Source organism: Chroicocephalus ridibundus, chromosome 11, assembly GCF_963924245.1.
Source record: "Chroicocephalus ridibundus chromosome 11, bChrRid1.1, whole genome shotgun sequence".
Classification (NCBI taxonomy): Eukaryota; Metazoa; Chordata; class Aves; order Charadriiformes; family Laridae; genus Chroicocephalus; species Chroicocephalus ridibundus.
In genome coordinates, this window is record NC_086294.1 from 14,847,382 (window position 1) to 14,862,888 (window position 15,507).

The 15,507-nt window shown below is 50.8% G+C and overlaps 1 protein-coding gene across 8 annotated transcripts in view; it reads left to right on the forward strand.

Moving 5' to 3' along the window:
- The window catches only part of TCF7 (transcription factor 7), a 77,610-nt gene extending 62,159 nt beyond the window's left edge, over window positions 1-15,451 (forward strand). For 4 of the 8 annotated variants that reach the window (XM_063348577.1, XM_063348576.1, XM_063348579.1 and 1 more), the window contains 2 exons: window positions 3,700-3,748; window positions 10,312-12,830. In XM_063348577.1, coding sequence (XP_063204647.1) covers window positions 3,700-3,748; window positions 10,312-10,475 — 213 coding nt within the window. In that variant the 3' untranslated portion in view covers window positions 10,476-12,830. Of the gene's footprint in view, window positions 1-3,699; window positions 3,749-5,848; window positions 5,922-6,364; window positions 6,366-10,174; window positions 12,831-13,485 lie in introns of those variants that run through there. The other 4 variants (XM_063348578.1, XM_063348582.1, XM_063348584.1 and 1 more) reach the window with 3 other exon arrangements.
- Window positions 15,452-15,507: the final 56 nt, after the last annotated feature.

Sequence of the window (15,507 nt, forward strand, 5' to 3'; positions counted from 1 at the left end):
GGGGCAGAGATGCAGGGGAAGAAACTGGGGATGGGATGCTCTGGTCGCTTTGCGATAGCACCTTGTTTATCAGCTTTAAATCGCAGGGCTGGGTACCGTGGGCTCTGTAGCCCTGGGCACGTGATGCTGAGCCTGGGCACATGCCACAGGTTTGGGGGGATTTGCCAAATTTTGGGTTGCCACCTCCACTCTGTGGGTTTAAAACTAGCACAGGGCGTCTGCACTAGCTGCACTCACGAGAGCGTAATAATAATGGGAGATAATTGTTTAAAAGGAAAAATAGGGAAGTGTAAGCTGCTCTGTATGAGTTGTAGTGCGAAGCTCGGTTTCGCAGGCAGTTCGGGTCTGATTTTGGACTCTCCGTGGGGTTGCATCCCGAGCAGCAGCCCCGTGTATTGCAGGGTGTGGAAGTGGCGCCCGCAGGATGACAGTCCCAGAGTTTCCGTCTGTCCCTCGGGGGCCTTGATCCCACCCCGATCTATCATTCTTAGAGGACCCTGACCAAATTAAGCACACCATGTTTGAAGTATTCAAGTGCAATTTGAGCAAATGCAGACAACAGCACGGCTCACTCCACGAGCTCGCGAGCTCAGCCCAGCTTTTTGATGAGCCTGTTTCCCAACCAAGGTTGCTGTTAGGGGGAAAAAAACCCTTTCCAGATTGAAAAAAGGAAAAAACATCCCCCAACTCCAGCAGCGGCTGCTGAGCGGAGCAGCTGAGCCATGCAGCAGAGGGCGGTGGTTCTCAGCAATAAAAAATAATTAGTGCAGCAGGCCCTAAAACGTGCCGAGTGTTGGGATCGTGTGTTCCAGTAGCCAGAAGAGCTCTCCTGGTGTCCAAGGGAAAGAAGGGAAGCTCCAGGCTTCATCTTCCCCGGTTCTGGCTGTAGCGAGGTACGCTGCCGCAGCAATCGATGCCCAACCGATCCCCAAGGCGTGAGCAGAGAAAAACCTGCGCTTTGGTTTTTATAGAGTACAGCTTGTACTCTGTAGAGTACAAGCTTTTATAGAGTACCTTGACTGTACAGCTAAAAAGCTGGTTTTGGAGGGGGCTGCGGTGGACTGGCCGCGCTGGCACAGCCGGGGTGCCCGGAGTTCCCCCACTCCCTGGGGAGATGCAGCAGCAGCTCCTGGGCTGGCCAGAGGGACAAAGCTGCATTGTGGCTTGTGGTGGTAGGGACAACACTTGGGAAGCCTCCGGGCTACTCCATAGAACATTTAAAGGTTACTTTTAAAAAAAATAATTAATTTACTCTTAGCTATATTAATCACTCCAGCAGCACTGTGTTAAACAAGGTTGTATAGGTGTAGCGGTGCCACACTCCGGGTCTTTTCTAGTGGCTTTCTCAACTGTTTTGATCTTATACGCCTAACGAGCTCGTTAGAAACCCGAAGCAAAGCACACGTAAGTCTTCAGATGTCCGTCCATCCACGCGAGGGCTCTGCCCTTTGATCTAAGGCTCCGTCATTTCCCTCGCAGCCGCGTTCTTTCCCCTGGGAGCCGCGCAGCGAGTGCCCATTCAGCCCACCCTGACCACCACTCCTTCCAGACAGCCCAAACTCCACCCAGGGCGAGAAAACACCCTTAAACAGACCTAAAAAAAACCCCAAAAACACATAAAGCGAAAAAAAAAAACAACAAAAAAACAGAGGGCAGAGGTGATGTAGAAAAAGCAGATGCTCCCAGCCCATGTTTCCCTGCAGCAGCACAGACATCCCTGCCTCTTTGGAAGCGCAGACCAGGAGCTCAGCATCCTTATGCAGCTTTGCAGGATCAGTGCTGGATGCTGCCGACCTCCGGAGCCGCCCTTAGAGAAACCGGGGCAGCTGCCCCGGTTTCTCTAAGGGCGGCTCCGGAGGTTGGCAGCATCTGTGGACACACATCTGGAGAGCATCAGCATCTGGAGGGCATCAGCATCGCTGAGAGCAAGGCACCGTCTTCCTCCAAGACCCAAGCGCATCTTCCATGGAAATCTCAATCCTGTAGCATCCTTCATCTTGGCACGGGGTGCTTCCTTGCTCCAGAAGAATTTTCCCTCCGTAGCTAGCGGGCTCCGGAGGCGGACGTTGGATTTCCCGGCATCGGCAAAGAGCTGCTTTTGGGTGTTGTGGTCGTTGCAAGGGATGCTTTTCTCTCTGGAGCGTGAGCAGGGAGGAAGAGGAGGAGGAGGAATGTAGGTCACTTCTGCAGCACGTGATGCGGATATCGGGCAGGAAATACAGTTGGTCCCACACTGAAGAAAAAGCTTACCGCAGCTCGGAGCTTTCCACCTTCACTCAAAACCACAAGAAGTCATATAAAAAGTCACGGGTCGAAGGCAGCCCTGCGAGCCGCCGCCTGCTCCACGCGGGCCAGGTTGGCTCCTGCGCCGCTGTGCCCTCGTGAATAAGCTCGTTAGGAGATGAGGGGAGTTGGCGCGTATTGTGAGTCAGAGAGGCAGTCTGGGGACAAAATCAGGTTTTCTTGTTAGTGAGGGAAGAAACAGAAGAACGAGAGATGGGTCCAGAGCTGCAAAAGCGTTGACATAGATAAGATTATAGATAGTGGATTATTTAAAAATAAATTTCTGTGCATTTCCTAGAACTTTCTTTCCCTTTTGAAATGAGGGGTGCTCTTCCTGGTGACACATGATGGAGCAGTTTCTGTTCAGGTATAAGGCACCTCATTAAAGTGCGTATTGGAAACAGGGAGGGTGCTAAAATGGGCCAAGTGCTATTTAGAAACATAAAGAGGGAGAAGGAGTAAGAATAAGCCAGGAGGATCCGCTGTTGATCAGACTGCCTCTGCTGCATGCAGTAAATCTTGCTTAATTCCACTAATCTAGTTAAATCTATTAATTAAATTATCTATTACTCACGTCAGGGTGGGCCAAGGAGGACTGGCAGGATTTGGCAGAGGTGCTGAGCGGCGCCGGTGCGGGCGCTGGGTTTATTATAGTTGTTCTGCATCCGCTAATGTTTTCTCTAGCGACTTCTTGAGCAGCCTGCAGTGTCAATCAGGGTCTCAGCCGCGTTTGTAGCGTGGCCGTGGGCTCATAAACCAGAGCCGGGAGCAGGGCGTTGGGAAGAAGATGGAGCAGACGGCAGCGGGTGGCAGGGACGTGGCCGCCATCTCCCCCGAGTTTCTGTTGCTGTTTCTGCGCACGCGTGGGTCTCGTGCAGAGTGGTTTCGGCATGCTGGGGACGTGTGAAAATGCCTGTGGTGCTGAATCCGGGGGTACTGGGGATGAGAGGTTGTTCCTGAGAAAAGGGAGATGCCCAGAGCACATGTGTGGCATGTCAAAGGCAGCCCTCGGATGTGCGCAGACACCGCTGCGGGTGGTCGCTTTGAGAGTTCATAGAGTCATAGAATCAGAGAATGGTTCGGGTTGGAAGGGACCTTAAAGGTCATCTAGTTCCAACCCTCTGCCATGGGCAGGGACACCTCCCACTAGAAGTTCCTCCTGGGTGTCTTCTCTGGAGCACTGGTCGGGGCAGCTGGGGGAAGGACAGGGACGTCCATGGAGATGAACCCGGCAGGTCCCCTTGCCGTGGTTCCCAGCTCATCTCGCCCTGGAACGGGCAGAGCTGGCGGCACCGTGACTGTTCCAGCAGAGCACCCGGCCCCTGGCCAGGGCTTGCCCCTCCAGCCCCAAAACCCCGCACAGCACCTGCCGTCTCCCGGGAGCTGGGACTAACGGCCTTCCCTTTCATTCCCCAGGGGAAAAAGAAGAGACGGACACGGGAAAAGCAGCAAGATTCCAACTCAGGTAAATGCGTGCGGCTCGGTGGCTGTCCCTTCGTTTCTGCTCGGAGGGGATAATCCGAAGCAGTTGTCGTGTTTTATCATGTTTTCTTTTATTCTCTTGAGCTTAACTAAAGAAATACGTATTATTTTTTTTTTAAGATGCAGTAAATTAACATTTTTGTGACTTTTTCAGAGACATGTTTGAATTAGAACATAAGTAGGGTGTGAAAACTGAAAAGATGAGGTTTAGGCAAGTGCATAACTTCATATACATTATCACTAAACTTAATCTGTTCAAAACATCCAGGGTGAATGTCCCCATCAGCCCTACAAATAGCATTAATTGAAGAAATCTCTGCTCAAGTGCATCAATATTGCATGTGGGACTAAATGCAGTGAAAGGCTTGAAGATCACCCGTGGGACTACCGCAGAGTTGGGTTTCATTTCGAAGTAATGTACAGTTCAAGTCAAGTCATGCTAAAATCCAGTGTCAGTTGCTTCCCTGCACCACCCTGTTTATTAGAAAAGGCCCTTTTGACAGATTTCAGCTGGTGACACACACATTCCCATCATCCGAGGCTATTCCTGTGCTGGTTTCTGAAGTAGTTCTGCCATATCAGGAATAAATGATATCTGTATCATTAAATATTCATTATAAAATAGTGAGAGACTGTCCTTGCCCACCATGGCATCACGTATCCATGCAGTTAGACAGCCTGCTTTTTCCAGTATGCCCGTTCCGTGATTGCCTATGGATTTACAAAGAGCTTTTCCCACTCTCCAGCCTCCCGGTTCGTTACTGCTCGTTGCTCTTATTTACTTCCGCATGAAACGAAGTCAGCCAGATGACAGGCTCTTGGCTTTCTGAGCAGAACGCTCATTCTCTCTCCCTCCAGAAGAGCTCCCTGGGGAAGGCGCCAGGCCAGGCTGGTGCTCTCCCGGCCTGGCACAGCCACGCAAAGACCCGTCACGCCGGAGCTGGGGACCCCAGGGTGCACAGCTGGCTGCCTCTGGGCGGCTCAGGTGTTGGTCAGGACATGGGAGCCCAGCTCTGGTGTTACCGCTGTGGATTACGCGTCCGTGCAACCAGAATCCCACAGCCTGCATTAATGCGTAAAGTTCACACTATTTCATTAATTTAATTAATTGCTCTTGGGTGACCTCCTTGAATTGTCCATAAAAAGCAATTCTACCACTGTGTCCCAGGATAATCTCCAGTTTAGTTAACACCGTTGATCTCATTCAGTGCCTAAACTGATAAGGGGAATACAAGCTTTTAGGCTGGTACGTAGTGTATGTAGATATTTATATATCGATATGCGTGATAATTTCACCTGTTACGGACTGAAAACCAGCTGCTGGTCGTACGCAACAGGAGACACCGGTGGTGGCTGAAGGAGGGAGTGTGAATCCAGCACAGAAATGTGCTGTTCAAATCCCATTTATAGCACTAGAGAAAAGGCATGAGGTGCATGAAAGCAGACAGGGCTTCGCCCCAATGAGTCCCATAATTATACAGCAAAACTGCAACATTTGAGGACAGGCCAGGGAGAACAGCTTTTCCATGGAAACTGGCAGGGGAATGGTGGGGAGCAGAGCAGAATAACCCGGGGCCTGGGTCTCCTTGGTGCTAACTCTGCTTTCAGCCTGCTTCTGCAACGTTTCCTCCTCTTCTTTTCCGGGCGCAGTGCGAGCTCGCCGGCAGCCCCTCTAGTCGCTGCGGGACAGGCAGGGAGCAGGTAAGGATGCAGACACCAGGCGCAGGCAGCGCCTCTGGGATTTGGCAGCTTTTACAGACTTAAGATAATTCAAAGAGCTGTGAATTTCCCTGTAATTGCCCATATTTCCCAGAGCTGAGGCCGCTTCCCAAGCCTCCTTCTTCCCCAGCTGCCAGCAGCGATCACCGATATTTGCCTAACGATCACTTTTTTCCAGGAGAGGTGGTGCCGGCACTGCCCTGTTGCAGGAAAAAAAAAAAAAAAAAAAAAAAAATGGGATTTTAGTCTGTTAGTCGTGTGTTCAAGTGGCTAAAATGATGTTGCCTCTTTTCTTCCTCCTGCTCCTCCTCCTCTTTGTGCCTCTGCCTTGCCCATTCTCCGCCGCGCATGCTTCTGTGTTCAGATCCTGCCTCTCCTAAGAAATGCAGAGCTCGCTTTGGCCTCAACCAACAAACGGACTGGTGCGGCCCGTGCAGGTGTGTATCGGCATCTCCTCGCTGCTGGGGTGCTCCTGGGCGAGGGGGTTCGGCTCCCTGCCCCCTCCCAACGCCGGCGGGGGCTGCTCCGGCCAGGCGCGGATGGGGTTTCTCCCTGGGCATCCTCAGGAGCTGTTGTCCGAGCTGCGAGGGTCAGGCTGTGCCCTGGGGTTGTTATTCCCCCCCCACCCCCCGCCGGGGCCATGGTGGTGTGATGCTGGATGGCGTTAAAAGCTTATTTCCAGGGTGGAGACCTCTGTGACCCTGATGCAGGGCTTTCTTCCCCCATTAAAGATTTCCTAGGGCCATATAAATAGACCTCTAATAGCACCCTAGGGCCAGCAGTGAGTGGTTAATGTTTTGGTTTTTTCCTATTTATACTGGGGCTGACCCTGTATTTCAAGATCCAGCTCCTCTTGACCCCGCAGTCTGGCAGTTCCCAGCGTGGGGTGGGAGAGCCACGGGCAGTGGGACAGTTCGTAAGTGCCCAGAATGGACGTGCCCAGGAGATAATAAACCTCAGTGCGTGAACCGAGCGTTACCTGGCTCAGGGGGGAGTCCGCAGGTTCAAGCAGACACAAAAAGCTCCTGGGGGGGACTTCTGGACCTGGGCGCTGAAGCCTGAAGAGGGTCCAAGCCTGGACAGAGGATTTCATAGCACTTTTTTAATGCCGATGCATCGAGGACTCCAGCAAAAGCTGGAAGTAAAGTATTGGTTAATGTGTTTACCACAGCTTAAAGTGACTAAAACCTACCCAAATCTGACCCCCAACGGTGCGTGGCCACTGCGCTTGCTGGCAGCCCGAGCCCAGGTCCCGGTGGCTGAGCCCGAGGTGAGGTCCCCTCCCCGCCACCGAGTCCTGCACCCCGCAGGGCCGGGCAGCAGCAACCCCCCCGGCTCGCTGGGACTGCAGCCAGCACGCGTTTTTAAACTCGTAAGAATCTGGAAACTAATTAATACTTTACTGGTGTCCAGAGAGGGGTTTTTGTCACCCCCGTCACGCAGACAGCAATGCCACCAAGCTGAGCCCCGCTCCGCAGCGCAGGGCACGACTCCGGATCTCTGGAGTTGTGCTTCCAACTTCCCTCTGCCTTCGTTTGAACGCTTTTAATTCAGCTTCTTTGCACTGCTTCCCAATTAACACAGGCTGCTGGAGTGCTGGGAGACCTTTAGCATGCTTGTATGTTGTAACCTTTGCCTCTCGAGCCCCGGGTAGTCACGGCCCTTCTGCAATTCCCCGTACTAACGTGCCGCTGCCGGCTCCGCGGCTCCTGTCGTACACGTCTGGTCACCTGCGGAGAGCAACTTCCACTGGAGGGTTCCCACCCCACGGGAGAGGTTAACTGGTTAAAACTGGGGGTTCGTGCTCTAGAGCTTTCACCCTCCTCCCCTCACCCCCGGGCAAACCGCTCCGGGGTGCCGTGGTTCCTAAAGGGAGAGGGATAAACCCCTTTAGCTCTGTAATAGCCACGTTGTCAGCAATCCGTAATACCAGATCTGCTTTTTTCCCCCGTTATTTTAAATCAAATCAGTCAATCGATGGATAGATTGGTATCATCTTAAACAGGGCCTTGGAACTCCCCATCCTGTGGCTACTCCTGAGACATCCATGGGGAAAACAGCTTCTCCTGGGGCTCGTCTGCGCTGGGAAATCACAGCCCCTGTAAAATAACTTCCAAGTTAAATACTCCGTTCAGCGGGGCTGCCGTGTTTCATATCGCGTTAATTGGGTCACCACAGCTAAGGATGACACCGACAGCAGTAATAGCACTTCTCTTGTTCACAGCCAGTGCAAAGTCATGTTTAATACTGGACTAGTTAATACATATTCTAACACTGTCTAGTTTTTCATTAGTAAGATCAAAGAAAGGTGTGTGCCCGCATTAGCGAGTTCTCCATTTGATCTGTTTTCCTCAAATGAGACAGCCGAGGCAGGGAGCCGGGTGGGAGGAAGATGCTCGTTTTGGCTGGTTTAGCTGTAAAGTCATTAATACCATCTCCAGCAGAGGAATTGTTCCCTCGCTACTATTAAGGTGACACCTTGAGAGCTCTGTTGTTTAAAACTACCCTGAGATGCTCGAGGACCCGTAGCAGGTGGCGTGAGGGATCTGTCACATGAAGAGAAGGAAAACCAGCTCAGAGTATGTAGAGACAACACGAGACAGCGCGAGGGACCAGCCAGCAGTAGTTAAAGTCGGCTGGGCGTATGAGCCGACACCTGAAAGTCAGGGCAAATATTCCTGGTTTTCATACCACAGAGCAGAATTGTCAAGGGATGTGGAGAAATCGTGCCCAAATCCGGTCACGGCAAGGGTGATGTAGGACTTGTATTTTTGAGAGCCCCAAATCATGACATAGGAACAAGTGGGGAACCTGAATATCTTCTTCAGGGGATGAAGGAGACCGAGCCCTGCTCCCCAGGCACCGCTGTCCTGCTGACCTTCCCAGCCCCAGTGGGCTTCTTACTGGGAAAGCAGGGCTAGGGGAGGAGAGTTGCCACTGATGGGGTACTTTTCTGTAAAAAACCCTTTTTATGAGTAAATCTTCCCCAGCAGACGAGCTCTATTTATCATGCTCCACAGAGAGGGGGCATGGAACCGACTTTTTCACAGTTGCAGGTCCATTCAGGGCCTTCTTCGGCCTAATGTCTCTCTCCAGTGTCTGTCTACGTTGGGTTTTGTCCTTGTACCCCTGCTTCCTAAGGGAGAGACCTCAGCAAACGTTCCCTGCCCAGCACAGCCACAGGCTGAAGTGTCAGAGCTGGTTTCTCCTTAGCTTCATTAGCAGTTTCGAAGGTGATCTACCCTCCAAAGACCAACAAGTCCTCTGAAGGGCTCAGGACTACTCTAACATCCAAAGCAGGACCTCAGCCAGCCTCAGACCGTGTCTTCCAGCTGGTCCCACGCCATTTTCTTCCCGCTTCCTGAATCTGTTGAGCACTTTCACCTCAGCGGAGTCACTGAGTCATGGGTAGAGGTGGGGATGAACGTAAAGTATTTTGCGATGCAGAGGTGGCTGAGATCAGAGGCTTTTGCTGCAGAATGATGTAAGTCGATGATATTGTGCACAAGTCTAGGAAAGTGCTAGGAAATGAGGCCTTCAGACCTTAAGATTTTGCGCTGTCTTGCATTGCCTGAGGGGAGAGGCCAAAAATGGTGCGGAGGGCAGTGTCCTGGCAGTGCACGGCCTGGCACCCCCGACCACAGCGATGCCCTGTGCCCCACGCCCTGTCCAAGCGCCCACAGCCGCTGGCCTCTGGCCCCGCTCCAACAGCTCCGTGTCCTTCTGCTGTTGGTGCCCCAGAGCTGGAGGCAGCACTGCAGGGGGGTCTCCCCAGAGCGGAGCAGAGGGGCAGAATCCCCCCCTCGCCCTGCTGCCCACGCTGCTGGGGATGCAGCCCAGGCTGCGGGGGGTTTCTGGGCTGCCAGCGCACGTTGCCGGCTCGTGTTGAGCTTCTCATCAAATGACCTCCTTATTTTGACTTTTATTATTGGTTTGATTTTTGTTATTTTTATATTTGTTATTTTTTTATTATTGTTTGGGGGTTTATTATTTTGATTTTTTATTGCCATTTTTATTTTTTTTTATTTTTATTCTTTTCATTTTTATTATTTAGATTTTATTATTATTTTTATTCTTGTTTTTATAACACCCACCCCCCCCCCCCCGCCTCACCCCGCCCCCATCCTCCCCTGGCCCGTGGCTGAACCCTTTCCGTTTGGATTCAGCCCACACCGCGCTGTCGCGGCACCAGCACCCCCCGGCCCAGCGCAGCCGCCGGCCGGGCGCGGAGCGGGCACCGCCAGTGCGGGCTGTGCGCGGCCGCGCAGCGCAGCGCCCGCCCTTCCCCGCGGGGCCGCCGTTATGGCGCCGCCTGGCGGTGGCCGCGGAGCCGCGCAGCCCCGGCCCCGGGCCGGGAGGAGGTAGCGCCCGGCCGGCGGCCGCGGTGACCGGGGGGGGCCCGACCGGGGGCTGTGTTGGCCGGGGGAGCCCGGCCGGGGTTCGCAGTGACCAGGAGAGCCCAGACAGGGTCCGCGGTGGGCAGGGGAGCCCGGATGGGGGCCAGAGCGACCAGGGGAGCCCGGCCGCAGGTCACAACGACCGAGGGGACCCTGCCGAGGTCCGCGGTGACCGGGGACCGCAGGTCCCCATCCGGCTGCGCAACCCAGCTTGCGCCGAGCGCTGGTTTACGACTGGTGTGTGACCACGCGCTCACCCTTTATTCACAGATAACTCTCTTCACTGTTCCTAGGAGGAAAAAGAAGTGCATTCGGTACTTACAAGGAGAAGGACGCTGTGCCAGCCCAGTTTCTTCCGATGGAAGTGCTATAGACTCCCCTCCCTCTCCTCCGGACGCACTCCAATGCATCTCCTCTGCTTTTCCTTCAGACAAGCTCGCAGCCCCCGCCGACTCCGCACACAGAGAACAGCCCGACCCCTTCCCCGTCTCCGCTCACCTCCACACCGCCTCCGGCTCCTCCAGACCCATCACCAGGTGCTCCTCTGCGCCCGCAGAGTCCCCGGCGTACAGCGCGGCCTCGGCGGGGACATAGTCCCACGCACGCAGCCGCCTTGGCCGGGACACTGGGCACTTGGCGCTCTCCCACCTGATTTCGCTGGAAAGGACCATCCCAATTCCCCATCTCGCTGTAGAACGTGCAAAGTTAGGCAACAAGGATGCTGGAAAACTCATTTGGTGTTTCTTCTGGGGGGGGGCGGGGGGTGGCGTTAAGGATAGAAAAGCAATTTCAAAAAAAAAAAAAAAAAAGGTAAAAAATAAGTACTTGCCAAAATTTAAAGTGCTGATGAGTAAACAAGCCTTTTGTCCCTGCCCTGTGCTGCTTTATTTTTTGTTTGTTTGGGGGTTTTCCTGTTGTTTTGGTGTTGTTTTTTTTTTTTAACTGCATTACCTTCCAGTACAGCAGAAAGCCCCCGGCTTGCTGCAGTAGACGTAGGTGCTGTCAGCCCGACCCTGCCTTCCCCCCCCCCCGCCCTCCCAGCTGCTTCAACACCCCCTCACGCCTCTCTCCTGCCCCTCAGACCACCGAGCTGGAAAAGCTGGAATAAGAGCATTTTTTTTAAAAAGCCCTTCTGTCTGAAAACGCAATGTAGCGATGCTGGCTTTCTCATCCCACCAGCTGACAGAGAAATGAAATATTTAAACCGACAAGGTGAACTTTTTTTCCAACTTCTTGTTTGAGAACAGGAAGAGAACTGTTTACAGGTGCAGGGGCTCTGTGCGGCCGTGTCCCGTCCCGCCGGCGCGCGGAGGAGAAGGGAGCACACACTGGCCCCGCAGAGGAGCCGGCACCGGCCGCTGCAGGTCCCGTTGCCGGGTGCAGGGTCTCCCTCGCCGTTAGGAATTGTGGAGGGTCAGAAACGTCCCCAGCGGGCAGAGGACCGCGCTGGCCCGGCCGCAGAAGGGCACACTACCCCGCTCTCCGCCTCTGGCCTCCATCGTACCCACCCTCGGCAAGATCTGAACCTTTTTTTTTTTCTCTCCATAATTTGGTGTATAACCTTTTAAAAAAACCTTACTCTAGCTTTTTCTAAAAGATCCCTCCGCTCCCGAGATGATGCCAAATGTGTTCTCTCCAGCTTGAAAACGTTTACCGGTTTCTGGTGGTTTATTTATATTTTGAGCTCAATAAACAAAAAACACTGTGGGCAGATCCTGATCTCCCAGAACCGATGTAAATCCCAAATTAATCCAAGTTCGTGATTTACTTCAGGTTTACCGACTTCTCAGAGACCACAATTTAGTCCACTGCAGATTTTTTCCTGCTTGAAAGAAATCTGTTGTAGACTGCTGAAGAGAAAAATAACACCACACAGAGGGAGAGGGGGGGGGTCCTATTTTTTTCTACTTTACAGAATAGGTTTTAGAGTACCGAAGACCAATCATGTAGTAATATTATTGTAGAACCGCAAGAAATTTAAGATGACCTTTATAATGTACAAAATATTTTTATATTTTTTTTCTTAACGCAAAACCACAAACCCTAATTTTTTACATCGGGCTAAACATAACTTTTTAAAGAAGTTTATGCCTCAAAGATTGAAAATTTAAAAAAAAAAAAACAAATCTGATTAGTCTGTAGAGCAGCTTTGGGTTTATTCCTTTTTATTTAGGTACTTTTGCTTATAGTAGTGTAGATTTTTTTAATTCCAGTCTTAGTTTAGAAGATCTAAACCTATTGCTTTATTCCTCTCCTGTGTAAATGCAACTTCAGAAGCACTGAATGAAAGCTACGTGCACAAACCTGGAAAGTTTGAAAAAAAAAAAAAAAAAAAAAAAAAAAGAGTCATTTTCAAGTTCGACAGAAACATTTTAACCCTTAGAGAAGCAGCATTACCTGAACCGACTGCCAGCTGGACACTCGGTCGTGTGCGTACTGCGCTCGGAGGGTTAACGACCCAGCGCTAGATCAATCCCCGATCCGCCGGGGTTTGCATTATCTCAGCAGGCTTAGACAAGAGCATGCTCCAGTGCCGCGCAGAGGAACCCAGCAGGCTCTTCCCAGATCTGATATAACCTCTCTTTATCACTTGACTTAAAAAAAAAAAAACCAAACAAACAAAAAAATTGCTTAAAAAAACCCAAAATTAGCTGTGTCTCAGCTCAGCGTTCACCCCTGTGAGAGCCTCTGCTGTAAGGTGCCGCCGAGGTGTCAGCTGCCCCGAACGCCCCAGGTGACAAACTGGCCACAGTGGCCTCGCGTAACTCAAGGCTGGGTGTAAAGCTGGCGTAATTTAATACCCGATCGGTATCTCGGGGTTGGATGAAACGTGTTGACTTCGCAGCAGAGCAAAGGCAGGTATAAATGAAAAAGCAGATGTGCCTAAGTAACACCAGAGGAAATTCAGGGGAGAGTCCTGAGCAGCACCAAACGGCGCATCCCGACCTGGCGCGCGCAGAGCAGCCGTCACTCATTTCAGAATTCACTGGGATCGTCACCCGTTTATTTCAAGGCTCCTTTGGCCCCTCCACGGTGCTGTGGACGCCCGCCTTGGCGCAGGGCACGCTGACCGGCATCTGTACCACAGCCCCACCGTCGCTCTTCCATCTCATTCCTGCAAAATCCCCCCGTGACACCCACCGCCCCCCTGTCCGGAGCCTTTCCTCGTGCACTCACGGCCCAGCAGCGTTGCCGTAACGTACAGGTTCATCGCCAGACCTTACCCTGTGCTTTCAGCTACCGCAGTATAAACTCAGAGTAGCTGCCTGGTAAACCACAACACCTTCAGTTTATACTGGTGTAACTGAAAAAATTTAATCTTTTTTTTTTTTTTTTTTGTTCCCCGCCCCCAAAACACCAGATAAGAGACCTTTAAGCTGCCCATTTCCAAGACAAAACAGGGAGCACGACCAGCTTCTGTTACACGCCCCATGGCTGATAAGCAATGCCAAAACAAAGTTACTTTTATAAATACCAAAAAAGTGTCTTTAGAAATGCTATATGAAGTGTTACTATTTTGTGTTAATACTCTTTTTTTAATAGAAGGAAAACTTTGCCCTTAAGTTTTTATCGCAACAAGATTCTTTTTTTTTTTTCTCTTTAGTTTTTGCAGCAATTTCAACTCTTCTTGAAATATGTATTTGAATTCCTGAAATCAGTTTGAATGTAGAAGTCATGGAAGTACCACTTCATTAAACCAAGTAAAACCACTGTATGTATGTAGCAGGGATAAATGTTTTGCAGCTGTACTTTCATTTGTCTCAATGACTATCCCTCATTTGTTGTAATTTTTTTACTTCCTTGAGTTTGTATTTTTTGGCTTTTATGTTCAAAATATGTTTATAGCTTTATAAATAAAGAAATTGCCAGACTGGCTATTCAAAACAGGCCACTGGAAGTTATAATCCTATCGCACTGTCAAATAACTGTTTCTTAGAATTCAAGAGGCTCCTGGTTCTCCCCCCCCCCCCATGGCAGTTGTATGAACAGCTTTTAGAGTAATTCCCAATTATTCTATATTTCAGTTTCCCCAGTCTTCAGTGGGTAAGACTGAAATAGTAAGCCAAGACCAAGAAAAAAATACCTTCTACAATCACTACTGAGGCTTTGCCTTCCCCCTCCCTGCCTCACACTTATCGCTTCAGCCAACAAGAGCTATCTCCGATTAAAAAAAAAAAAAAAAAAAAGAAAATTAAGGCAGCACCATACGAGTTAAACAGCACCATGAAGTTTCACAGTGGGAAACTGGACAGTTGCTTCTTGAAGAACTCCCAAGCACACAGCCGGTGTCTGTCACCGCAGGGACAGCCATGGGGCTGAGCTGGAGAAGAGACCCCGTGCAGCAGGCGGGGGGCACGCCGAGCTGTCTCAGCGCCTTCCGAAAGAGGGTTGTTCTCTACAGCCCAGCACTAATATTACTGGAGCAGATGAGACAACCGAGAGGGTGGTACCTCCAGAGATTTTTTTTTTTTAAAAAAAAAAAAAAAAAGGAAAAAAGGTGTTTTCCCATACTGACATAGGTGTCAGGCAGCTACAGAATTTGGATGAAATCGGAGATGGCACTACAGGGGAATTTCATTAGAGAAAATAAGTTGGATGGAATTCTAACTAGCAAGACTAATAGCATTAAAAAATCTGTCAGAGCTATATAATGCTTTGAGCACCCAGACTAGCCCTTTCTTCTACACACTACTACACTATACCTCCACACTTGCACCAACTGGTGCTGCATCAACAGCCAACTGGTAGGACCCTGCAGCTCCAGCAGAAGCTCCACCATTACAGCATTTGACCACCGAGGGCTGTAGTTTAGGCAGGGTGTTCTAATAATGAGCAAGTCTCACCACAGGGTCACAGGTGTGTCTTCGGCAGGTATGACAAACAAAGCAGAAACAAGGTAATAAGGAAGACAAACTACATGTCTTTGTCTCTTCCTCATCCTACAGCCCGGTGAGGCATCACGCAAGGCAGTGGCTCTAACAAACAGGGATCCCAGTCCCATGACAAGCACCTCAAGGAACGTACGTGGGCTTCCACCACGGAACACCATTACAGTTTAGCCTTCTCTATTCGCAACACAGCGCTCCAAGGACGAAACTAGTGTATTCTGGAACACAAGCTTCACACACAGATGGATTTACTTCTTGCAAGAATGCAGGACAAGCTGAATATTAAACTACAAATACAGCCACAGGCTCGTCATCAGAAGGTTTTTCTCTAGTAGCACTTTTAAACGGAGGTGTATTGTTTGCAAACAGGATGCTGGAAAGGCTTCCTCACATCCAAGTCCAGCACTGAAGTATTTATGCCCACTAAATACACGGTATCCTAGTCTGCCCATGTAACATGCACACCAGCACAAAGGCAGGCCCACAACCTCACACGTAAGCAGATGTGAGCAGCAGCTGCACCCAAAGCATGGGTTTGAATGCTGCCTTAGAGCAAGTTAGGAATGCTTTCACTAGTGGTTACATCAAAGATTACCTAAAAGCTAGCAAGCCATCAAAAAAACATATCCATCTGGATCGCTTGCTATTTAATTTCCATCCTAATTTGAGAAGTTGCCCACTGTGTCTGACTAGGGGCTTGCGTTAGTCATTTAACAAAATCTTTACAGCTGTTTTAT